Genomic DNA, 24,089 nt, shown 5'->3' on the forward strand with positions numbered 1-24,089 from the left:
GCGCTGTTTTTCCCCTCCGGCTTGCCGTAGTTCACACGGGCGCTGATTTTAAAGCGAGGAAACGCGAAAAAGTGACAACATCGCGAGAAACGTAAGGTTTGTGTTATTTGTGAACACAGCTCATATAAGTTGACTTAACTGAAGAGGCAACACGACGAGGCAACTTTTTAAAGCTTATAAAAACGAAGAGCAGTGATTTCTGTTGACAAACGAGGCCGCTGTCAAACTAGTTAGCTTGAAGCAGCTAGCTAGCTGTAGCGTTGGTGTTAGCGGTGTGTAGCCGGTGTAAACATGGCGTCCACTCCTCCACGGTGTGTCTGATTTATTCTCTTCTTCCAGCGGAGCTGAGGATGTGCTCTCTGGCGTTGTTCCCCCCTCCGCTGCCCCCCGGACAGACCACTCTGTGTGAGGCCAACAACGAGCTGCTGTCCGGGTCCGCCTCCGAGGACCGGCTGAAACAGGTCCGGTGATCCCAACAGCCTGCTTTTATTCATATGTAACTAATCATATCTCTCTACATGTTGATAAACGTTGGGGAGATTACTGGCAGGGCTCCAAAACATAACAGCATAACCTTGATCAGCAGATAATCATGTTTATTTCATCCACATCGAGACCACAAGAGAGAGAATAATACAAAAATAAAATAACTGTATTTGTTATTTAATCCATTTCTACCATCTTTCTTCAGCTAAATGCATTTGATTACTAATCCTAATAGAAGTCTTGAATTGTTTCTTATTTGTTTAATTATTGCTTTTCTTGTCGTTATAAACTAGTGTCTGTCTAATGAATTTCAGAAGTAGACACTGTGGGTTTTATTTACAAAGATGCCAAACAGTTTTGTTTTGTTTTTTTCATACAGGAGTCGAGTCCTCTGAGTTTGTATTTCCCCCGAGAGTCTCTGAAGCTTCACTGTCGCACAGAAAGCAGCAGCAAGGCGGCGTTCCTGGACCACTCTGAGACCCTGTGGATGAGGAGTGCTGCAGCCTGGTAGGACACACACACACACACACACACACACACACTCACACACACACACACACACACACACACACGCGCACACACACACACACACACTCACACACACACTCACACACACACACTCGTCCTGCTATAAATCCTACCTTCAGGTTATAATGATACTTTTGGATGTGTGTGTATCTCATCTCATCTGGGTGCATGTTGAAGACTCATTTAGCAAAATACTGGACCCCAAAGCCTTGATGTGTGTGCGCAAAACACAATTAATTCAAATTGATTTAACAACAGAGATCTGTCTTAGACAAAAGGCTGCCACATAAAAAAACATAATATGGTACATAAATGGACAGACACAAATACACATATATATATATATATATATATATGGGGATGAATACGTTCTTGTCTCAAGGTCAAGGTATCTTTAATGTTTAATGGGGATCCTGTAACGTCGACCTGATGGATCAGCAGTAATTATGCTTAATGAAATAAAACATATGGATAACTGAGATGATACAATGAGTAAATAATGATGTTTTAACCTTGAGTTAATATAACTATGTATACACGGCAAATGTGCTGTCAATCACACAACGTTGTAAACACACAACCACATTTCTTACTTAATACTGTTAGAACATGCATCCCAAGTATTTCAATAATGTGTCTCCAGAGTTCATTTCTCAGTCATTAAGGATTTTTCAGAGACAGAGATCATTTATGCTACTTATCTCCTTCCGCTGCAGGCGGGACGGTGGTTTCACGGGGCTCCTCGAAGAAATCACCAACTCAAATTCAGAAGGTACGCCGCCATGTTTCCCCCGTTTGTCTGCTGCTGCTACTGATGGTGTTTGTACGTGAACTCTCCCGTGTCGCGTGTTCTCGTAGTGCATAAATGGCTGTCGGTGAGCTCTGGGTGTATCCTGGCGTTGCTCCGACGCTTCTCTTCCTTTCACGGCTCCCTGTTTCCTCATCTCACAGTAAGTTGTGCTCGGCGGTTTAATATGTTGTTGCAAAACACTTGATTACCAGATGTCTGTCATTTAAATATGATTATTACCCGTCATTATCCCATAGTTGAGCAGTGAGGACATGCTTTCTGAGTTTTCACAAGTGCTGAACTGGTAAGTGCCAACTTTTTTGCTCCCAAAGTGCAAATGATTGAACATATTAATTGTTATTAATAAACTGCTAGTGAGGAGAGTGAAGATATTTTTGACAAAAGGTAGTTTTAAATATCAATACATCTGTAGAGCTGCAACAACTGGTTGATTGATCCTTTTGTCAAACAGAAGCTTTGTTTACATTAAAGTAGACAGAATATCTTTGATTTTTGTATTAATATATCAATGAATCTGGAAAATGATCATCAGATTAATAATAATGAAAATACATAAACATAAAAATGGGATGTTTGTCTTCAAATGCAGTGATTTAAACAATCCCATGAAACTGAAAATCAGATTCCAAGTGTTTTTGCCTTTATTTGTAGTGACCTTTCTGTGCTCTCATCCCTCTTTTGCGTGACCAGGTCTGACTGTGTGGTGCGAGCCTTTGCCTGGCATCCTCACGCAGATAAATTTGCCGTCGCCCTCCTGGACGACTCCATTAAGATCTACAACCCCAAAAGGTATCGTACCTCAGCTCTGAAGACGGCACAGATCATGGAATAATGATGATCACTGAATAAAGCTTTCCAGTGAAACACTAATGGAACAGGAGTAGTCCAGCCTTAGAGCATCCAAGCATGCCCGTTGATCACAGAAGTCAGTGTTTGTCTGTTAATGTTTATCTGATCGCAGTAACAACTGGAAAGGTGCTCAGATACCTGCCAGGTGTGTCATTTCATACAATCTTGCCAACAAAAAAACATTGTGCAAACTCAAAGTGAGTTGTAGTGGCTGGAGGTCACCATTGCACTCAGCTGTGTTATTTCCAGCGGCCTCTAACATCTTTATAGTAGTGACTTTGTAGCAGAATGTCAATCGCAGCATAAAACAGGTGATAAAAGTCGTATCTGAGACGTCCTTGAGCGGGCGGCCACCCAAAAATATTCTGCATTTGCTGCAGCAGAATGCATTACTGAGCTGTGGATTCCAAACTCAATGGTTCTGTGACGATGGTTGCTGCTCCCTCTCGTCTCTCAGCGCCACCGACCCGACGCTGAAGCACCGTCTCCAGAGGAGCGTCGCAGCCGTGCAGTGGAAGCCGCTGTGTGCGTCCGCCCTCGCCGTCGCCTGTCAAAACTGTGTGCTGGTCTGGCACGTGGACCCCTGCTCGCTGTCCACTAGGTACGTGACCTCCAGTGTGTCGGCAGGCCAAAACTACAAGTGAGGCAGGAGGCTGTTAAAGTAGCAAACAATTACTGTTTCTAGTCTTCTCATCCTCTTAAGTGTCACTTTTATCTTTAATTAATTAATTATGCACTGTGTGTGGAACAAGATATTAGAGTCTATGTAGGATTTCAAATGAATCGTTGCTCTTCATGCTCTCGCCCCGTCCAGACCTTCATCTGGTTGTGCTCAGGTTCTGTCTCACCCGGGTCACTCTCCCGTCACGTCCATCTCGTGGTCTCCGAGCGGATCTCTGCTCGTGTCGGCGTCGCCCGTGGATACCGCAATGATGGTAACCGGGCAACCCACCTTCATCTTTCAGTCTCCATTCATGTTGCAGGAGGGGATTCCCAAAGTGATTGTGATGTTCTGCAGGTTTGGGATGTCGCTTCAGAAAGCTGTGTGCCACTCCATCGTGTGGGAGGGGGCGGAGTCACCTTCCTGTCCTGGTCCCCCGACGGCAGCCACGTCCTCGCCTCGACGCCGTCTGCCCTGTTCAGGTCAGTCAGCAAGTCTTCTAATAGCACATTTATATACATTTATATATAAGATACGGAGGTGGTACAGCTCTTGGAGATCAGCCGGTGTCATAAGATAACAAATGGACAGAAAGTTGAGTTTTGTTACTACAGATGAGGAAAATGTCTTTCTTCAGGGTTTGGGAGACCAGGATGTGGACCTGCGAGCGTTGGCCGACTGTGAAAGGTCGCTGCCAGGTGTGATCTCGTTGTTCAGTTAGGTCACCAAACATTTCCTATATCATGTATTCAATAATCAGTGTGTTTATTTATGTTGTGTAGTCCGGGTGTTGGAGTCCAGATGGGAGTCGACTTCTCTTCACCGTCCAGGGAGAGACGGTCATCTACACTCTGATCTTCTCCGGCGCTCCAGGTGATCCTTCTGGGGAAAGTCAGCTGTTGTGTAGAATATATGGTATATGGTAGAATATATGGCCAAAAGGTGACGTAGCTTTGATGGTCTGATGTCGTTGTTCTTCATCAGGCGTGCCTACGTGCACATCCAAAGGGCCACAGGCGGCGGCGGTGGTGGCCGACCTATCAGAGACGACCTTTAACACACCAGATGGAGACATCATGTAAGAGCTCTGTAGTCGATCACTAATTGGACACATTTTTTTATCTGAACCACGTCAGGAATGGTGACGAACGGAGGCGTCACAAAAAGGCTCCCTGAGTTTTCTCCCAGCGTTTAATGAGCACAGATCAGCAGGCGGCTGCTTTTCAGTGCTGCTTGACTTCCTGTCTGGAACAACAACACAGCTGCTCACTTCTGTCGTTTCTCTGCCAGAGTCGGTGGAGAGATCCAGTCTTTAGCCTGGGACCCGACAGGAGAGAGGCTGGCGGTGCTTCTCAAGGGTTCGTCTCACTCTCCTCCTGTCTGAACACGACCTTGGGTGACATCGGGGTTATTTTTATCTTCATAGCTCACCTCGTCTCTTGTGTCTTATCTTCTCTCAGGCGACACACAAGCAGCCGACCGGCCTGCGATCATCGCCGTGTTCAAGACCAGAACCAACCCCATCTTTGAGCTTTTACCCTGGTCCGTGTTTTTTTTCTTCTTTTATGTTCTATGTCATATGATCTGTGCAGCTCAAAGTATTTTAATTTTACCATCTGCACGTCCTGAATGTGTCTCATGTGTTTTTCTCTGGTTTTAGTGGTTTTGTTCAAGGGGAGCTCGGCACCGAGCCGAGACTGATGCAGTTCCACCCGAACTTCCAGCACGGAGCTCTGCTCACTGTGGTCAGTTTCACCCGGAAAATGGTCTCATGTTTATAGTTTACTCTTTTTAAAAAGAAAAGTCTGTTAAACGTGTTTACTGCTGGACTGATCCAACATGCTTGTGATTGATCATCTGTGTCTCCGTTCTCAGTGTTGGTCCAATGGAAGAATCACACACATACCTTTCTACTTCCTGAGGACCGGCGTCCCCCGGTCCGGCCTCGCCGGCAGTCCGGCTCTGCCGCGTCCTCAAGAAAGACCCGCCGACTTTTGCAATCAGTCGCTCTTCACGGAGCTCATGTCTTAACCGACGCTCACAAGGCTTTTTTGTTTTAACGGACTGTCAATAAATATGTAAAGTTGTTGTTAAAGTGAGGCTCTCTTCTTTTTTCTCTAAATATTTCAACGAAATAGACTTTTACCCTTTAAGTTATGAATACTCCAATTTAAGCTCGACTTTTCTGTCATTGGATGTTTTGTCTCATTTAACCGATGCAGCAGAGCCTCAGATATCCACCGTGTCCAAATACTGGTTCTTGATGGGTTTTTAGTCTCCTGAATGCTCCGATGATGCAATGCTCATAAGAAATGTAGGAGCTTCTTATGTGAAAAAGTGTTTTTACTGTGAGTGGTGTTGAAACAAATCCAAAAAAGTAAATTTTATTAACTCTTAATGTAAACTGGTGTTTGTCGTACGCTAATTGATAATTTTCTATGTAGTTAATTCTGAATTCTGCAGAATTATGTCGTATGGATTTGCTCCATCTAACCTTTTTTATGTCATGCAAGTCTTTCTGTCAAAAACCTGGCGCCTACATTACCCACAATGCAACTCAGTCGCAGACAGTCAGAGGGTGAGTTCACTTCTTTCTAACTTCAAACCCTCAGATTATTTTTCTGTTTTTTCCATAACTTGTAGTCTTCAGTCCCAACAGACTCGAGTGACATCATTTGAGTCAATTTATCAGACGCCATGCAGCTCTTTTAAAGACTTCCTGTGGACTGATTCTGATGTGTGAAATCAGTGTAGTTGCTCTTTAAACGCCATCTCATCCAATTCATTGTTGTCCTCACAAATGGATAACCAGCATATCTGTCTCTGGCCTATTTTTATTTATTTATTTAGCTGCATATGTATGGAATTGTATGTCTAAGGTTTGTGATATTTTAAATAAGAATATGTGAAGGCTTAAGTCAAGCTTTTATAACTCAGACAGACCGGAGAGGACGCGGCCGTTCAGATGCATCATTTACTCTACAGATACTTGATTCCAGTCAACAAAATGTTCTTTATTTAAGTCTATAGTTCAGACAAACAGGAGCCGTGGACGCCGGCCCCACCCTGACACCGCAGAACCAATACAGTACTTCCTGTTGTTGTGAGATTCAATCGCACTCGCATCATCTTAAACACACACTCTCTCTCACACGCACACACACACACACACACACACACACACACACACGGACTGATGAAATACAAGTATTAAAACAAAAGAACCCAAAACATTTAAGCACACGTGACTGGTTCTGTTGAAAGAAGGAAAAAGTCCCCTCGCAATTTCTGTTTTTATTTAAAACTCAATCAAAAAATCCACTTCATTCTTAGTTCGGTTTTCCTTTTATTTTCCAATTTACATCAATTAGAAGTGTAACAAAATAAAAACAAAAATGATCATAATAAAATTAATAAAAAAAAAAAAATGTACACGCCCTCACACGCGCACAGAGACAACCCACCCTGGTTGTGTTTTTTTTCAGCGACCGTCCTCGGAGTCCCGCATTCAGCTGTTTGGGGCTCCGGAGGAAGCCTCCAAGTATAGGCCCCTGTCTCCCATGTCTTTACCCGACTGCACCCCTCCAGGGTGGGGTGTAAGTGTGTGGTGTGAGGCTAGTGGGAATCGGGGGTTTGGGAAAGGGGGGGGGGACTGAATTACAGAACTCATAGCACCTTCTGAAGAGAGAGCAACCCAAAGCAAAGACGGCCCTTCAGCCCCAGATCCACCTCAGATTTAAAACTCAACATTTTCACTTTTTGTTTTTCAGCATGAGGTAGCTTTAAACAATCTGGATGACTAAGATAAAAAAAAATATTAAAAAAAACGCTTTTCCCTCAAATTCTTTTCAAAATAATAGTTTTATGGGGGGTAAGATGGGCCTTTCCTCTGTTGGGCAGTCAAGGGGTACAGGACATCGACACATACATCCCAAATGTAACCTCACTTTCCAAAAAAGTGTTGGTGTGCATAAAGACACATGTACACACATAATGTGGAAATATATATATAAAACCATCTGGTTGTTTATAAACACAGACTTTCACAACAATAGAACCAAGGATTCATAATACACAGTAATGTTTTTCTCCTCTTTCTCTCCTGCTCACGGTGGACGAGCCCGGAGACCCTGAATTAGATTTTGACTGAGGATGTTTATTTGTTTTGGTCTACACTGATTCAAAAAGCCGTGTTCTAGTGTGTCTGGAGGGAAACGGGGAGGGAGGTGGAGTAGGACTGGGACAGAGGCTGTTCTGTAGTGGGAACGGGGGCTAAACCCCTCCAGTCCTACCTCAACTCTCTCGTCTCAGGTTAGACAATAAATACGTGACATCAAGCCATGTTTCTGTTCTCCATAACTTGTTCGCTTGGTCCTTCTTCCTCCTGGCTCTGACTCATTCCCGTCAACAGTGTGGGGGGAGGGGAGGGATGGGGGGGGGATGGGAAACACGACTGGATCTCAGGAAAGCGGGTTGACAGAGAATGCCGGTGTGTGTGTGTGTGTGTGTGTGTACAGATATTGCCGGTGCCCTTCAGTGCTGACATCCACTTGGAGAGCACTTCGTTGTGAGAGAAAAATCTATTTTCTTTTTATAATTTCCAGTCTTCTTTATTGTGGAAGTGTGTGTAATGTTTCATGGTTGAGTTTCTTTATTTCCTGTGGGGGGGAGGGGAGGGGGTTCTTTTTTTTTCTGGGGGGCCATTGTGATATTTCCGCTTTACAAGAAGCAGACGGCGCCGACTTCCACTCCGAACTCCTGATCCGCTCCTCCGATATCCATGGGAGCAATGTCCACGAACGGCAGACGGGAGGTTTTCTGTGTTTTGTACTCGAAGACGGTCTTGCTCCACCGGTCTGTATGTCTCTGTTGGGAGGAGAGAAACAAAGAAAGTGTGTTAACGGCAGTCGTGTGATGATGAAACATCAGTAAGTTTCTTCTGGCTCTGTGCAGCCGTCTGCGCTCACCTTGCAGCCGTCCTCCAACACGGTGTAGGTGAAGCGACTGGTGCCCTCGGCGCGGAGCTCCACGTCGTTGGAGCCCTGCAGCTTCAGGGCCTTCTTCAGGTTCCCGGTGGCCTGGTCCAGGTAGGCGATGCTGTTCTTGCAGTGGTAAGTGAGGTTCTGGGATGCTTCGGTGGACAGGAGCCTCAAGAAGGTCAGCTGGATGCTGGCGGCGTTGGCGACGGGGCCGTCCTCGGCGTAGTTGAACTGTGAGACCGGAAACGACGGGTTTTCGTTAATTCAAGTCAGAGAAACTAAAAATCTTGAGCGTGTGTTGTAAAAGTGCACTCACGTGGAATCCTCCATTCATGGTCTCTCCGAACCAGACGTGCTTGCGGTCCTTGCCCTTGCTGGTCCACCAGTTCTTCTTTGGGACCTCGGCGATGCTCGGGGAGACGCAGGTCTCTCCGGTCTCCATGTTGCAGAACACCTTGATGGCATCAGCGATGCTGCCAATGTTGGGATCCACCCAGTAGTTACCTGGAGAGAGGAGAACCATGGGTCAGTAAGCAGGGATGTCTGGGTTTTAAACTCTAGAAATAGATGGGAAGCCTGTTGAACAGCTCATTATAAAAACCCAAGTCTTATAGATGTAATAATCAGAAATCCCACAGCTGCATTGACTTTTTACCAGACATTAAACAGCATATTTAGCATTTCTAGATCAGGTAAGGACATCACGGTGTTTCATTTTTCTGTATGCTGATAAATATAAGAGAAAGTATGACCTTATATTATTTTTTCTTGGACCCAGCACATTAAACTGTCCGTCTCTCTCACCATCCTATAGACTATGTTTCCTTCCTCTATCATTCCCCCGGCCTACTCACCGCTCTTCCACTCGGGGTGGCACAGTTTCAGGTCTCTGCAGGTGCGAGCCGGGTTCTTCTGGGAGCCGTCGGGGCTGCGCAGGGTCTCGATCTGGCTGTTGAGGGACTTCAGCGTGGAGTCCACCTCCACGTCGTGCTGCCTCAGGGAGCTGGAGGCCTCGTCGGCCCTCATGTACCTGAGAGGATCGGGGGACTTCTCCGTCTGACCCAGACCGGCGAAGGCGGACATGTCGATGCCTGGGCCAGGAGGACCAGGAGGGCCAGGGGGTCCGGCGTTACCAGGAGGACCCTGAAGGGAGGGCGAAATACATGGGAATGGGTCAGGTGCTGAAAAAGGAACTGTGGAGCGGATTTAACTTCCAGGACATGAAACGTACAGCAGGACCAGATTCTCCAGAACGTCCACGAGGTCCAGGTGGTCCAAGGGGGCCAGGCTGTCCATTTGATCCGTCTTTGCCAGCAGGTCCAGATGGTCCAGCTGGTCCCTACAGAAGCAGTGAGTGTTAAAGTCATGGGATGTGTGCGTTAATCTGAAACATTACTTCATTTACCCAACTATTCAAAGTGTAAAGAGCTGGTTATATTCTTTAGATCCATCATGAATCCTGAATAAGAACCTGATTAAGCTTATTTAAATGTGCCAGCAGTTCCTCAGTTCTCAAATCACCTCCAGACCCTGTTGCCTTATTATGCATGAGGAGTATTTGTATGGTGACATTTCTCTTCATTTCCCTTATCAGGCCCGGCGCTTCGCTAATCGAGAATAGATATTGAAGTCCGTTTCTGATCTCAGCAGGAGTGCTTTGACGAATCGCCGTCCCCGCCGTCCGTCTGCCTCTTTTTTCTTTGCAGAGAGTAATTACAAAACGCCTCGGCTGCCCATCTTATCGCAGCGCTGCGTAATTAAAGCACGTGGCCTTTTCCCGTCCCCATCTTCTTCAGGTGATTGGAGGATTACAAAAAAGACTAACCTGTGCCCTTCATTACCATCACATATCTGAGGCGTTAAAGCTGAGGGACAGAAGTGGAATAAAAGTTAGTTTTCTCACCTTAGCTCCGCTTGGTCCGGAAGATCCGGCGGCTCCAGCATCTCCAGAGGAACCCTGTTAGGATGAAGACAACCCCGGATTAGATGGAGGAGCGCTCAGAGGACGGGCATGAAGTGTTAGGAATGGATCGCTTACAGGAGGTCCAGGAAGACCCTGCAGACCGGTGAAGCCACGGTGACCCTTCGTTCCCCTCTCTCCGACCTCTCCAGCCTCTCCCTTGTCTCCACGTGGTCCTTGGGGTCCCTGGGGTAAAGGTTTAACATGTATTTACATGCATGGCTGTATATAACACTAATGGTATGGTTGCCGTCGGAGATCATGATACTCACGGCCATGCCTCTAGCGCCGCTGGGTCCGGAGGGTCCTGCAGGTCCTTGAGCACCCTGAAGAAAGGAAGGACAGTGTTGGAGCTTCCATCTGAAACCTGGATCTGAGTCTGACACTGGGTCGCCTACAGCATGTCGGTCTACTCACGCTCTCTCCTCTGTCTCCCTGCTTGCCGAGGGGTCCGACAGGTCCGGTGGATCCGGGGGCACCAGGAGCTCCGGGGGCACCGGCGGGACCGGTGTTACCTCGCTCTCCCTACGGGAGGACACAAGACGATGAGTCGGTTTCTGTAAAACTAGCAGATCTCGGAGACTTTTGTCCAACTGTGTGATTTGCTGGACTAGTTTCAGGATTTCAGGACTTCTCACCTTGACTCCAGTAGCTCCATCTCTACCAGGAGGTCCATCTGATCCAGAAGAACCCTGAGATACAGAACCAGTTTTTTAAATGATATGGCAGATATGATTGGATAGATTCCTGATTATATTGTAAAACTAATGTCCTGACATTATGATTGTTGTTATTGTTGTGTGGTTCTGACCTCTCTTCCAGTCTCTCCAGAAGGTCCAGTCAGTCCAGGGGGACCCACGGGTCCAGGAGGTCCACGGTCACCAGAGGAACCAGAACCTCCTTGTTTACCAGGCTCTCCCTAAACACACAGCAGAATATTATCATTAGAGTTTCAGTAGCTCCTCTGACCCTGAAGGCAGACAGAATGATCTTCTTTCTTCCAATGGATCAGGATTTTGTGTCTATATACGGTTTCATGGACATGAATGTGGATTTCATGGATAACTCACAACAAGCCTCAAAAGTACAGAAAGATTAAGGTTCATCAAATGTTTGAAATGAGAGCACTTACAGAAGGTCCAGGGAGACCGGCGAAACCTCTCTCTCCACGCTGACCAGGCAGACCAACGATACCACGAGATCCACCAAGACCCTGAGGACCTGAAGGCCCATCTGGACCCTATAAAACCAGGAGAAAGAACCAGACCCAAGTTGAAGTGCGCAGAACATTTTCTCGTGTTTGTTCTTGTGAGGTGCAAATTCAAACTCACAGGTGGTCCGTCCTCTCCAGCCTCTCCCTTCTCTCCTTGGAGGCCAGAAGGTCCGCGAAGCCCGTTGTCTCCCTGTCTTCCTGATAGTCCAGCATCACCACGAGCACCCTTGGGTCCGTCTTTACCAGAAGGTCCACCGGGGCCAACGGGACCGGGGTTACCCTGTGGGTAAGAGAAGAAATACCCTCAAACATGTTCACGAATCCTTTTAGATCCTTTCTGGGATTTAAGTTTGGAGGAAACACTCACATTAGGTCCAGGAGATCCAACTCTGCCGGCGGCGCCAGGGAAACCAGTAGCACCCTGTCAGAGAGAACAATAGAAACAACTTCCATCATCCATAACTTGGCCTGTTAGGATCATATGTGATCACCACATTCAGCAGATAGATGTCATGCACCTCAGTGGTCTGCTCACAGGCTTCTAACACTTAATAAATGATCCTTATTATAACCCCTGAGGTCTTCCTGCTATGAGAAGTCAAAATGTCTGGCTATGATTTGTGGGTAATTCCCTCAGGTAAAGGTTGTGGTCTAAAGGTCCAAAAGGAAATCCACTTCCTGCCCACTTTAACGTGACCTTGATCAGAGAAGCAGACTTTATTAATTATTAAAAAGGATTCCAGTCACAAGAGGTGATGTGAGACATGAAGTTAGTTGAGTGACGGAGGAGGAGTCCTCCTTTTCACACATTTAATATTCATTTATGTTGATTATGAGAAGTATAGTTCCTTTTCATTTCATTTTTCATATTTATATATATACTTTTACTGTAACGTGTTGCCAACATTCAAACCTTATGACTGTCGTCTTCTGTCATTTATCTTTCCCACAACAATAAACAGAGGAAATTTGATTTTTTCTGGCATGTTTGCAAATGGTTATTAATCGTGATTAATCACAGCTTCCCTGTGATTAATCTGATGATGTCTGATTTATCCACCATCAATTAATCTGCACATCATTTTCTCTATTGGCGATTAACTGCTTGGTCAATAAATTGTCCAGCCAACAGAGGAAGCTGATTCACATGAGACCAAGACAAACAGCAAGTGGTCACAGCTGAGAAGTCGCAACTACAGAATGAGTGAATGTTTTATATTGTTGCTTGAAAAATGATTCAAATGACGAATGTGTGATCAAAAACATGAATGAATCGACTAATGTTTGGGTTTCTGCCCTCCTCATCCTTTAAATCAGTCGGGACATTGAATTCAGCAGATTATTCACGTGAGTACAGACGATACTTACAGCAGCTCCCTGAGCACCACGTGCTCCTTTAGGTCCAGATACACCAGTAGGTCCCTGAAAAAGACAAACAAACCATGAATCATGTTATATAAACACTACAGCACTGATATGTTACGTAAGAGATACTATACTACAATAAGAATACAAGTACTGACCACAGGTCCAGGAGCTCCAGAGGGTCCCTGAGGTCCATGAGCACCACCCTCTCCCTTCTGTCCGGTCTCTCCGAGCTCTCCCTTGGCACCAGGCTGACCATCTGAACCCTGGAGATGTCAAACCAAGCAGGAATATTATTAGAATAAAACCATTTCTCCTTTCATTTGAACAAAACACACATCGTTGATTTTACTTACAGGAGGTCCGGCGAAGCCAGCGGGTCCAGGAGGACCACCCTCACCGCGGTCACCCTGCAGGGGGGCAGAAGAGACGGGTGGTCAGGGGCAGCTTGGGGTAAGATGTTAATGCTGTTTTTTTATTATCTGTTATTATTCTTTGACACTTTGCTTACTGGTGTTTGTTCATTTAGAAAAAGGAGGATTTTAATGTACATGAATATGATTATCTCAGAAGAAAGGACTATTGTTGTAATCTGGTCCTCATCCTAGATTATATCCATGGAGGGACAGTTATGATTCTACATCAAAAACTCTCACTATGGACGTCACTTCTTCTTCTTCTTCTTCTAGTTCAATAATAGTAATGGAAACACCTTTAAAAGGAAGCAAAGTCTCAGTCCCCCTTTAGTTTAACAGTCACAACCAGAGTTTCCACTAAAGCTCAATCTTTATGTTTTAATGTGAAGAGGTTTAATGATCTAATCTGATCAATATGTGTCCTAAACTGACAAGTAGATTAGAGGACTGTAACCGACTGAAACAGACAATCCCGCTCCGGCCTCCAGCTCATGCCAGGATGTTGCCTCCACTGTCAACCTGTTGTCTTTAGAATCAATGTTGAGGTATTATTGATGACCTCTGAAGCCCTGAAAGTTATCGAGCTGATCCCTCGTTGCCCCGCCTCCCTTCCCGGAGGCTGAAATCCTCAAATGTGTCGTTCCTTTTTAGTCCCGAGGTCTCGGTTCATAAATAAGACTGTCTGAAATCCCTTCTTTCTGAATTGCTTTTCTGTAATATTGATCTGTGTGTTATGACATGTTTCCCCCTCTGTGTTTTTATTATTTCCTTGCATCCTCTTTGTGTTTTGATGTTTTGTAACGTGGACTTACGGGGGCACCACGAACACCTGTAGCTCCGGTGGGTCCCGTGGTTCCAGTCTCACCCTGCAGAAGAGAGAAACCAGTCAGTCAAACCAAGATAACTCAAACTGATGTCCCCATAGAACGATGGAAGGGTATCTCTGTCATTCTTACCTTGGCTCCGTTGGGTCCAGATGGGCCTGGAGGTCCAATGGGACCGGTCAGACCCTGAACAGAGGGAGAGGAGCATGGATACATGTTAGAAAAGAATAGAGTTTGGGTGTGATTTCATGTTATCTCATGATTTATGTTGAACTCACTCTGCTGCCGTCCTTTCCAGAAGCTCCCTCGGGTCCTTTCTGTCCGTTGTCTCCCTGTTGGACAAAGAAGAAAGTTAATCACTATGACTCAGCAAGGCCTCTGTCATGACATTTGTGCTATTGAATGCACAATAAATAATCCCATTATGTTAAAAATAGAAGTCCGTATGACTCACTCTGTCTCCCTTGGCTCCTGTGATGCCGCTGGTTCCTCTCTCTCCGGGCATACCCTGCAGGCCGGGGGGTCCCTGGGATCCAGCAGAGCCAGTTGGTCCAATGGCTCCCTGAATTAGAATTAGGAGATAACATGTAAGTCAGATTTGATCATGATTACCAACGTGTGAACATACTGGACCTCTTTTTCCTGGAAAACACGTAAATATATTGTCAAAAGCCTAAAATATATCCTGATATAGTTTTATTATTTTATTTTATTATTATTAAATGAATAGACCAGAAACATCTTAATTCATGTCAAGGAATAGTTTGACATTATGGAAAATTGCTGAGAATTAAATGAGAAGGTCTCTTATGTCTGTGAGGTGAATATCAATCTCAAGTCAGCCAGTTAGCCTAGCTTAGCTTAGCATAATGACTGGAAACGGGGGGAATAGTTAGCCTGGCTCTGTCCAAAGGCTAAATGTAATTTAACACAAGAGTTTTGATGAAGCAGACTTTCTATCTTTTGATATGTTCTTCTGGAACCACAAACATCTGATTCTGAAACTCTAGATTTGTATCACAGCCATCCACTGACCTTGGGTCCATCAGATCCAGGTGTTCCAGGAACTCCACGAGGTCCCTGCAGACCCTGAGCTCCAGCTCCACCCCTCTCACCTGGGAAACCACGCTCACCCTGCAGGAGACAAGAGAACGGCCAATCAGCAGGAGGAACAGGAGGCTCAGGTGTGTGATTTGTGAAGATGTGAAGCTTAATGATGGAAACTCACTCTGGGTCCAACAGCTCCAGGAACTCCGCCCTCACCAGAAACACCCTGCACAGAGAGAAGACACGCTTTTATTCCTGTTTGGGAAATATCTACACGCCTAAACGTTCTGTGGGTTAAACTCAGTCCGAGGTTTCATTGTTATTCCTATGAAGAAACAATTAATCTCAGGATTAAATATAACTTCAATCCTGCATGTCATTAATCTGAGCTCAACAAGCTTTCTGTAATAAGGAATGAGGCTTTCACAGAACTGTGCTGCAGACGGCAGATCAATTGTATTTCAGCTTTTTGTTTGAGTAATGTCGTCGAGGATCAACTGGAAAAAGTAATACATCCTAAATGTCAGCTGTATATAATTATATTATAATGACCACCATAGACTATTAAAATGAAACATTAATCAGCATAATATAAAAACTGAGAATTGAGGCTGTAATGTTAATCATCACTGGGATGTTTAAGTGGTTTCTGGTTGTTTCTACAGAAATATATGTATTTATTTTTACCGATGAACCAAAGACAGCTTTAGCTCACTAGTTCTCTCCCTTTGTTGATGCATATGGGTTGAGTGAGTGTTTCAGCAGCAGGTCATTGGTTTGTTAGTAAGTGTCACTCACCTGGTCTCCGGGTTTTCCACCCTCTCCTGGGGCACCAGTTGGTCCAGGCAGTCCCTGTCCGAGGAAGGGATTAGTTATTTATTTGGTGTAAATGATATTTTTTGTTTTCCAGACGTGGATATGAGGAGAACATGAACTCACCTGGAAGCCATTAGGTCCGGGCTGTCCTTGCTCTCCTCTCTCTCCAGCGGGTCCCTATGAAAAACCCCAAAAACATGTGATCAGTCGGGGACAAAACTTATCCGGCAACCAAATAATTGATTAAGTGAAATACTCACAGCGGGGCCATGAGGTCCAGCAGCACCGGTCTCACCATCCTTTCCAGGCAAACCCTGAACAGAGAGGAGCATTGAAATGATGAAGACGTGATCCGGAGACGCTTTTTAAAAGAAGATGGAGTGTTCGTGGAGAAGATGTACTCACTCTCAGACCAGGACGGCCCACAAGACCCTTCTCTCCTGCCTTTCCACCTTCACCCTGTTGGAGAGAAAATCCATGTAAATGATCTGTAGACTGTAGACGTCAGTGGTACTAGTGGTAATACTCATTCACACATGGATGTATTTAGACTGTATATGAGCAGGTATTAAGTATTTCTCTTATTAAAAACTCACATTGGCTCCCTTTGGTCCGGGGAATCCCATCACTCCTGGCTGTCCACGGGCTCCCTGGGGTCCAGGTGGGCCGGGGCGACCGTCCTCACCAGAAGCACCCTGTTAAAAAGCCACAAGGTAAGAAATCAGCACTGGAGATAATAGATTAACTTCTATTCTTGTGTCTAATTAGGGAAATACATGTACAAATTCTTCTCTTATAAATTGCGACATCAGCATAGAATAACTCAATCAAACTGCTGCTAGTGATGATGTGCAGGAATCAACGTGGTACTCACAGAAGCTCCAACTTTGCCTTGAGGACCAGCATCTCCGGGGCGACCGGTGAGACCCTGTGGAAGGCAAACGCGTGTTAGAGATCATCGGCTTCTGTATCGGGACTAAGATTACAGGTGAGCATGGCTGTCTGTGGTCTGACTCACTCTGGCTCCGGGGAGACCTGACTCTCCTGTGCGTCCGGGGTCTCCAGTAGCACCTTTGGGTCCACCAGCACCAGGAACACCACGGTCACCAGGGGCACCCTGGAGAAGGTAAGATATCAATGTAACTCTGGTGTACATACGGCAGCTACTTCTAAATGAATGCGTTCATGGTGTCAATGATCTGAAATCCGACGGGATTTACCTTAGCACCAGCAAGACCATCCTGACCTGGGAAACCACGGTTACCAGGAGCTCCCTGGAAAGAATCAGGTATGTGCTTAGATTGTGCATTAAGTCATTAATAATGTCACTTTTTACCAACTTTATTGAACGTCCCGGTGACTTACTCTCTCTCCAGGAGGTCCGAGTGGTCCAGCAGTTCCAGGCTCTCCTCTGGCACCTCGCTTTCCTTCTTCACCAGATGGTCCAGGGCCACCAAGGGGACCAGCGGGGCCCTGCAGAAATTAAGATATGTAAGTAAACCTTCTCTGTAGCCTCATTCTAAAAGATCCTCCACAGTGGATCACCTGATGACCAGCTTCCTGTTTAGTCAGTGGGCAACTTACAGCTCTGAAAAGTGGAGTGCCTTAAAGGTGCAATCTTTCTAATAGCCACCTGGGGGCGACTCCTCTGGTTTTATTATCTCTGTAAAAGTGAGTTTTCAAGAGAACTCAACATACTCAGCTCCAACTTCTTGTGTCAGAAACCAAGATGGCAACGGCCAAAATGATGAAATGGAGCCCAAGTTCTTATATACGGTCTACGAGTATAGAATATACTTACAAGCTCTCCCTTGGGTCCGGCTTCACCCTTGAATCCAGGAATACCAGGGTCTCCCTAAACATGGCAAGAAAGAAGACAGGGACAACAATAAATGATCATAACACAAACAAGTATTCAGGTTTCATTCAGGTTTTTCGATGATTCCCAAGCCTTACAGACTGTCCCTTTGGCCCCAGAGGTCCTGTAGCTCCTTGTGGTCCAGGTGGGCCACGGGGGCCGGGGAATCCAGGAGCACCAGCAATACCAGCACCACCCTTCAAGGAAGGAAAACACGACAACATGTCAGTATAAAGTAAAAAACCTGCTGAATAATACAGAAACATAGAGTAATGGAGGACTCAATGGATAGAGAGTGGACTTACAGCAGATCCTTTAGCTCCAGGGATACCATCAGTACCAGGGTTACCCTACACAGAGAAGAAGAAGAAGAAGCAGTGCATGATGGTTAGTCATGTATAACAAACACAGCTGTATGGAGTTGATCAAAATCTGGATGATGGGGAGGAGTAAACGAACCGATGCTCCGGCGGGTCCAGGAGATCCTGGGGTACCACCCTCTCCACGGGGTCCCTGTGCTCCTTCAGATCCACGAGCTCCAGTAGGACCAGCTTCTCCCTGACGGGACACAATACGTTCATCGTTAACGGGGAGATAAAAATGATTTGTTCTACATTTCATTCACCTATGAATCCAACATTCACGCCTCCATTTAGCAGAGCTGAACATTAGAGTGTTCTAATGTTCCTGTTTCCTTTATGTTCTCATATATATTTATGTTTTTATATTACCTTTTGACTGTTAATGCATCGTTTAACTTCATAACCAGATAATAGAGGAGTTTGTAAGCTACTCTTTGTTTATGACAGTAAACTACAAGAACCAGGCAGGAGTTTATGGGTTTGTATTCCATGTAGAATTCACGGAGTGATAAAGTAGAACCTGAAGATGCAGCTAACCACAAATGGTTCAAGTGCACCTCACCAGGCTTTGGTATCTTTATTTTACTCCCTGAGATCTGCCACAGATATACAATACGAGTTCATGATCATGTGATCTGCACAAACCTTGGCTCCTGGAGATCCTGGGAAACCGGGAGCTCCAGATGGACCAACAGGCCCCTGTAGAAAGAGAATAAGATCTGCAGGTTACGTAGTTGTCGTGTTATAAAGGGCCATAAGTTTGGATTACATTATAAACTAGGATGTAAAAATGGGAGCGATGATACTCACAGGTGGACCAGCGGGACCGGGCAGGCCATCATTTCCACGAGCACCCTGAAGAGTGAACAGACAAGAGTCAGTCGTGTGAAGACACCATGACATGATGTTGCTTAAAGTTGCTACAAACAACTATAAATGCTTTGAAGTGGTCTTGAGTCTGGTACTCACAGCAGATCCAGCAGCTCCAGAACGCCCCCTCTCACCAGGCAGACCACGGGGACCCTACAGCAGAAGACACCATCGGTCAGCTTATCCCGATCATTTTCATACTTGAAGCTTGAATTCATGAGCCACATACATTCTGTTAGTATTATATGTTGAAAGGGAATAGCAGACTGGAGACTCACCATAGGTCCAGCGGCGCCGTTCTCTCCAGAAGAACCAGACTCACCCTGATGGGAACAGAGATCAGGAAAATGAGAAGAGGTGAGCAGGAAAACAATGGAAGGAATTGCAAAACAAATCTGGTTTTATTAAAAACAAAAGATGCATGTGGTGGTCTCACCTTGGCTCCTGCGGCACCGGTCTCTCCCTTAGCTCCATCCAGACCGGGATGACCCTACAGAGACACATAAACAGGACTCATCAGGACTCTGCCAGTCCTCAGGTGTAATGAATGAGCATCAGCTACACAAAGAACGTTGAAACACTCACTCTGTGTCCTTTGATTCCAGGAAGTCCAGGAGTTCCAGGGAATCCACGAGCTCCCTGAAAAACACAAAATATGACCATGAGGATGAATTACCCTCTTCCCTGTTTCCCTCCCCAGACTTCAGCATGTGGTGTCATCCAGGAGTTAGTCACCTGAGGCCCTGCAGGTCCACGCTCACCAGCCTTTCCGGGTTTGCCACCCTCACCCTAGAAACAAACAGGAAGTGGAAGGATTATTTCTGATTTCTCCTTCAGTGCATCGCAGCAGAAAGATATGACTGCAGCTTGTGTTTTGTGAAGTCATTATTCTCAGCTGCAGTGTTAGGAGAGTGCCCCCTGGTGGTGCAGTGTATCGAGGTGGGGAGCTTATCAAAAAGTTGGTTATATGTTGATGGACTCAAACATCATTGTGAAATAATAGTGACGTGATGAAGCAAAATAGTTTCACTTGGAGTTAAAATATTCTCAATGTGGTTTAAATGTGGTGTTTAAGTGAGCTGTTGGGTTCATGTAAGGATGAATCCTCAACACTTACATCACTTCCAGGTTTTCCAGAAGGTCCAGATGGTCCACGAGGTCCCAATGCTCCCTGGTATAAAAACAAGACATAGATAAATCATTAGTGACGGTTATCTTATTGCTCCAAAGACTTTTGTGCTCCAAAATGCAAATACTGCCTCTTATTCTGTTGAACTTGAATTTGTAGCTACAGTGCAAAACAGCACAGTCATAAATCAGTCTGTTGGGCGCGTAGATGCATTCTGGGATGTGTGTATACTTACAGCTGGGCCAGGCTCTCCAGCCTCTCCGGGGCTACCCTGGAAACCCTGTGGGCCCTGTCGGTAAAAAGGATGACGCAAAGAATTAGAGGTTTATTCCTTTATGGCACAATTCTTCTTGATATAAGTCTACAGTAGCTGTTTGATTATAATAACCAATCACATCATGGGGTGGTGCTGTAATGAAATGTACTTACAGGAGCTCCACTTGGTCCGGGGGGACCACGAGGACCCATAGGACCCTGAGGGACAAACACAAAACATACAGAACGTTAACCTGGCATCACTTGGAAGTGCCAACTCAAAGTGAAACTAGTGAACCACAAGGTGGCAGCATTGTAATTGGTTTCTCTTCAGCAGCCATTAGTAATGAGTTCTCCCTGATTGTACTCACCATTGGTCCCTGCATCACACCCATCTGAGCGCCTCCGGCCTTCTCATCAAAACCTCCAGCCATCTGAGCAGCAAAGTTCTGTGAAACAGAACAGACACAGAGAGTCAGCAAGCAAGAGAACCACATTAACTGAATTAACGACTTCTGCTAAAGTAAAGCACCGTTTTCACCCTCCATATTTCTGCTCAGTGCACAAGAATACTGCAGTGATGTCATGCATTCACATCCTTACTTATCTATGGACTCATGTTTGGCTGTTTCCATGTATGGATCAAGTCAAATGTAGTGAAAAGTCTCCACAACAAGGGGATGTGGTGACAGTGATAATGCTTGTGACTTGTATCAACATTTATTCATCTCTACATATTTACACATTTGTTTGTGATATGCAATACTGGAGTAACACTGTGGTTTTGTCAAATAGTTGTTTTGTACGACAGACTCACCCCTCCGAGTCCCGGTGGTCCGGGTGGGCCGGCTGCTCCGGGGTTTCCGGGGATGCCAGGTTCACCATCTCTTCCACGAGGTCCGATGTTTCCCTAGGGAAAAAGAGTGGCTTTGTTTTTCTCTGGGTTTGTGAGGAACACTAAAGAAGACTTCAGGTCAGAGATTTTAGCTGGACGAGAAGAATTGTCGTATCTGTTTGCATGATGATGTTCAGTTGTTCTAATGATCGGAGCTGTTGTGGAAGGACGCAGCGTGTTGTCTCTTACCTTATCACCCTTGGCGCCAACATCTCCACGTGCTCCCTGCTCACCTGAGGGGCCCTGCACAGACAAAGGTATTTGATGAGTGATGGATAAAACTCCTCATGTTGTCTACTTATAAAGATTCTCATGAAATAATGCCTGGATACGTGTAGAAGGTAGATAATAAACGATGTGTGTTGTTTACCATAGGGCCCGGTGGTCCTTTTGGTCCTACAACCTGCACAAAAGGAGAAAAGAAAAGCCTTGGTCAATGACTCTTTATTACATGAGCAATCTTTGCTGTCGTGTCCGGTTGTACCGGTTCCTGAACAGCTCAAATGAGAGAACATTCCAGCTAAGTAGGAGGTGAGACATCAAGCTAAAGCCACAATCTGATGAGGATTTCGTGTGACAGGATGAAGTTTTGTTAAAAACATCACCTCCTGGTAACCTCTGCTTTGGGCCGGCTTTGTCCACCTGACATGTGCACTTCCAGAAAAGTTGCTGAGAGGATCTAAGAGGATTTGATCGGGTTCATTATGTCCAAGGAATGCAGGGTTTTTTCCCCTCGTGGACAATAGAAAGTTCATTGAGGGATTGAAGTGAGCTTTTTATGAGCGTGAAATCGCCCCTTTTAATGATGAAATGTTTGAAACTGCAGAAATAAGAAGGTTAATCAAAACATTTAGGAAAAATAAGAAAAGAACTTGCTCAGTTGAGAAAACTCTTTGTCAACACAAATGCAAAATCTTATGAGAAATATGTGTCTTGTGTAAGTGGTAATTATGGAAATAAATGGGAACAGTGTTTCACATTTCCCAAAAAAAGAAAACAGAAGTCTGCAATCATTCATTCCAAAAAGGAATAACGGAGGTAAAAAATAGGTTTAATTGATCATTTGTTCTCTGAAATGAGAACCCAGAAAGACTGAACATACTTACATCTGCAATATCTCCTGGTTCACCTTTCTGGCCCTGAGTGATGACAGAAAGAAGTGATATCAGCGGCCGGAAACAAACGACTCGGAGCCACAGATGTTTTCATACTGTTACTTTCTGAATGAGTAGATTTTCCCACAACCCACTGCCTCACCTTTGCACCAATTGTCTCTGATGTTGCAGAAGGATGCGTGGAGGGATGGAAGGAAGAACAAAAGATTAAAAGGGCACAAGTGAGTAAAAAAAAAACCTTTCAGATACAGATACTAGTTTGTGATTCTGGGAGGAAAATCTAATGATGCTAAAGTGATCAAATACCATTCACCAAATCCAAAAAAAGGGTCATATTAATGGTGAAATTTAATTCCAAGAGGGATGAAGCAGAAGCAAAGCGTGGACTAAGAGATGAGAAGGATGTATTTAGATCCAATCATTCAAACAAAATGTTCAAGTGAGTAAAGCTGTAGCAGCCATAGTAATAGCTGTGTGTCTTATTCTGTTATAACAGCCTGTTTGTTTTTAAACTTATTCCACTTCTGTTGACCTGATTGGTCCATTTCTAAACAGGAACTTAGATAGCAAAAGTATTCTGGTCATGATTTTGAAGGAAATGAATTCAATGTGAAAACACAACCATAGGGTTTCTCTCTTAAACAGCTTTATGTGTATTTGTGTTCTGTCTCTGAAGACACTATAGGAACACATGGGCTCTACACAAGGCCTTGAACCTTAGAGGCCTCATGCATAAAGGTTTGTAGAATGGAGCAAAACTAAATCATTGAGTTGATGCTCGGTATGAACACAAGCTTCATCTTTAGTCATGAGTTAAAAAAGCAGAATGCATCTCTACTGGTTTAGGTGAGAGCCAGACAACACAACATCTCAGGATTCATCTAATTCCACCCGGAACAGACTTCCATTCATCGGGAATGAGAGGATAATGATGATGTTGCTTATCTGGTCTCCATCCAAACCAAGCACGTAGAGGGCCACTTTGGAATGGGGAACGTCATTTGGTTAATTCCAAATCGTCAAATTAACAACGTTTTGCAGCCGCCGACACGATCAAAATCCCATTTAGAGATTGTAATCTGTGACCGTTCGGCCGGACCGCCGCTGGATCCTGAGGCAGTTCCCCATTCAAAAGTGTGAGCCGGAGGATGAGATAAACGCAAAGCTAAAAGAGTAATTTATTTATGGGTATGTGAATAAATAAATTACAACCAATGGGGGCACTGGCATCGGCGGGGCAGATGGGACAGCACTCTCCAGATGGGATGAGAGGGTTGGCACATTCTTTGATCTCCTCGCAGATTATCTCATCACACAGAACCGCTCCGCCGTCGCACACACAGATACGACACGGCTCGGGCTTCCACACATCCTTATCATTATACTGTTGGCCGTCCTGGATGCATCCACCTGCCTCCTCTACGGTGGCCAGCAGGGGGCGGCGTGGCAGGTGGACAGGAAGGAGGAAGACACAGAAGGGGATGGTTCAAGAGAGAATTAGGCCGGGGGAGAAAGGTATCGGGGTTGATACAGTGTTGAAGGGGTTGGTGAAGCAGGTTGTTGTTTAAAAAGTGGAGAGTCGAAGAATGGAAGGGGGTCAAGGGGGCACGGCGAGGAAGTGGGAGGGGTAGTAGCAGTGTGGGGGTAAGA

The 24,089-nt window shown here is 45.3% G+C and overlaps 2 protein-coding genes across 3 annotated transcripts in view; one reads left to right on the forward strand and one right to left on the reverse strand.

The window, feature by feature from the left end:
• The first annotated feature begins 32 nt into the window (after positions 1-32).
• Positions 33-5,431, forward strand: aaas (achalasia, adrenocortical insufficiency, alacrimia). Its single transcript, XM_084015972.1, has 17 exons — positions 33-96; positions 340-461; positions 866-993; positions 1,731-1,786; positions 1,873-1,964; positions 2,062-2,108; positions 2,516-2,614; positions 3,132-3,275; positions 3,489-3,609; positions 3,693-3,817; positions 3,973-4,033; positions 4,118-4,208; positions 4,320-4,413; positions 4,626-4,693; positions 4,796-4,877; positions 4,996-5,080; positions 5,211-5,431. Exons 2-17 carry the CDS (start codon positions 351-353, stop codon positions 5,364-5,366), a joined length of 1,560 nt encoding a protein of 519 aa, XP_083872098.1. The 5' UTR covers positions 33-96; positions 340-350; the 3' UTR covers positions 5,367-5,431.
• A 1,230-nt stretch (positions 5,432-6,661) lies between these two features.
• The window catches only part of LOC311017540 (uncharacterized protein), a 19,263-nt gene continuing 1,835 nt past the window's right edge, over positions 6,662-24,089 (reverse strand). The window contains exons 2-54 of one of the 2 annotated variants that reach the window (XM_084015950.1): positions 23,652-23,858; positions 22,582-22,598; positions 22,431-22,463; positions 21,695-21,727; positions 21,514-21,567; positions 21,247-21,339; positions 20,801-20,878; positions 20,604-20,648; positions 20,410-20,463; positions 20,163-20,216; positions 19,781-19,834; positions 19,631-19,684; positions 19,482-19,535; positions 19,324-19,368; positions 19,145-19,198; positions 18,986-19,030; positions 18,821-18,874; positions 18,273-18,371; positions 18,119-18,163; positions 17,912-18,010; positions 17,757-17,810; positions 17,321-17,428; positions 17,176-17,229; positions 16,974-17,072; positions 16,830-16,883; positions 16,552-16,650; positions 16,361-16,414; positions 16,216-16,269; positions 16,079-16,132; positions 15,938-15,991; positions 15,321-15,365; positions 15,128-15,226; positions 14,547-14,654; positions 14,371-14,424; positions 14,225-14,278; positions 14,081-14,134; positions 13,209-13,262; positions 13,011-13,118; positions 12,856-12,909; positions 11,855-11,908; positions 11,606-11,767; positions 11,407-11,514; positions 11,086-11,193; positions 10,913-10,966; positions 10,692-10,799; positions 10,547-10,600; positions 10,353-10,460; positions 10,218-10,271; positions 9,546-9,653; positions 9,169-9,457; positions 8,631-8,818; positions 8,303-8,545; positions 6,662-8,201 (exon numbers count right to left, since the gene is read on the reverse strand). In XM_084015950.1, the coding sequence (XP_083872076.1) occupies positions 8,055-8,201; positions 8,303-8,545; positions 8,631-8,818; positions 9,169-9,457; positions 9,546-9,653; positions 10,218-10,271; positions 10,353-10,460; positions 10,547-10,600; positions 10,692-10,799; positions 10,913-10,966; positions 11,086-11,193; positions 11,407-11,514; positions 11,606-11,767; positions 11,855-11,908; positions 12,856-12,909; positions 13,011-13,118; positions 13,209-13,262; positions 14,081-14,134; positions 14,225-14,278; positions 14,371-14,424; positions 14,547-14,654; positions 15,128-15,226; positions 15,321-15,365; positions 15,938-15,991; positions 16,079-16,132; positions 16,216-16,269; positions 16,361-16,414; positions 16,552-16,650; positions 16,830-16,883; positions 16,974-17,072; positions 17,176-17,229; positions 17,321-17,428; positions 17,757-17,810; positions 17,912-18,010; positions 18,119-18,163; positions 18,273-18,371; positions 18,821-18,874; positions 18,986-19,030; positions 19,145-19,198; positions 19,324-19,368; positions 19,482-19,535; positions 19,631-19,684; positions 19,781-19,834; positions 20,163-20,216; positions 20,410-20,463; positions 20,604-20,648; positions 20,801-20,878; positions 21,247-21,339; positions 21,514-21,567; positions 21,695-21,727; positions 22,431-22,463; positions 22,582-22,598; positions 23,652-23,858 (4,370 nt within the window). In that variant the 3' untranslated portion in view covers positions 6,662-8,054. The remainder of the gene's footprint in view (positions 8,202-8,302; positions 8,546-8,630; positions 8,819-9,168; positions 9,458-9,545; positions 9,654-10,217; positions 10,272-10,352; positions 10,461-10,546; positions 10,601-10,691; positions 10,800-10,912; positions 10,967-11,085; positions 11,194-11,406; positions 11,515-11,605; positions 11,768-11,854; positions 11,909-12,855; positions 12,910-13,010; positions 13,119-13,208; positions 13,263-14,080; positions 14,135-14,224; positions 14,279-14,370; positions 14,425-14,546; positions 14,655-15,127; positions 15,227-15,320; positions 15,366-15,937; positions 15,992-16,078; positions 16,133-16,215; positions 16,270-16,360; positions 16,415-16,551; positions 16,651-16,829; positions 16,884-16,973; positions 17,073-17,175; positions 17,230-17,320; positions 17,429-17,756; positions 17,811-17,911; positions 18,011-18,118; positions 18,164-18,272; positions 18,372-18,820; positions 18,875-18,985; positions 19,031-19,144; positions 19,199-19,323; positions 19,369-19,481; positions 19,536-19,630; positions 19,685-19,780; positions 19,835-20,162; positions 20,217-20,409; positions 20,464-20,603; positions 20,649-20,800; positions 20,879-21,246; positions 21,340-21,513; positions 21,568-21,694; positions 21,728-22,430; positions 22,464-22,581; positions 22,599-23,651; positions 23,859-24,089) is intronic. The other variant, XM_084015951.1, reaches the window with a different exon arrangement.

This window comes from Eutrigla gurnardus, assembly GCF_963514095.1.
Source record: "Eutrigla gurnardus genome assembly, chromosome: 8".
In the NCBI taxonomy this organism is placed as follows: domain Eukaryota; kingdom Metazoa; phylum Chordata; class Actinopteri; order Perciformes; family Triglidae; genus Eutrigla; species Eutrigla gurnardus.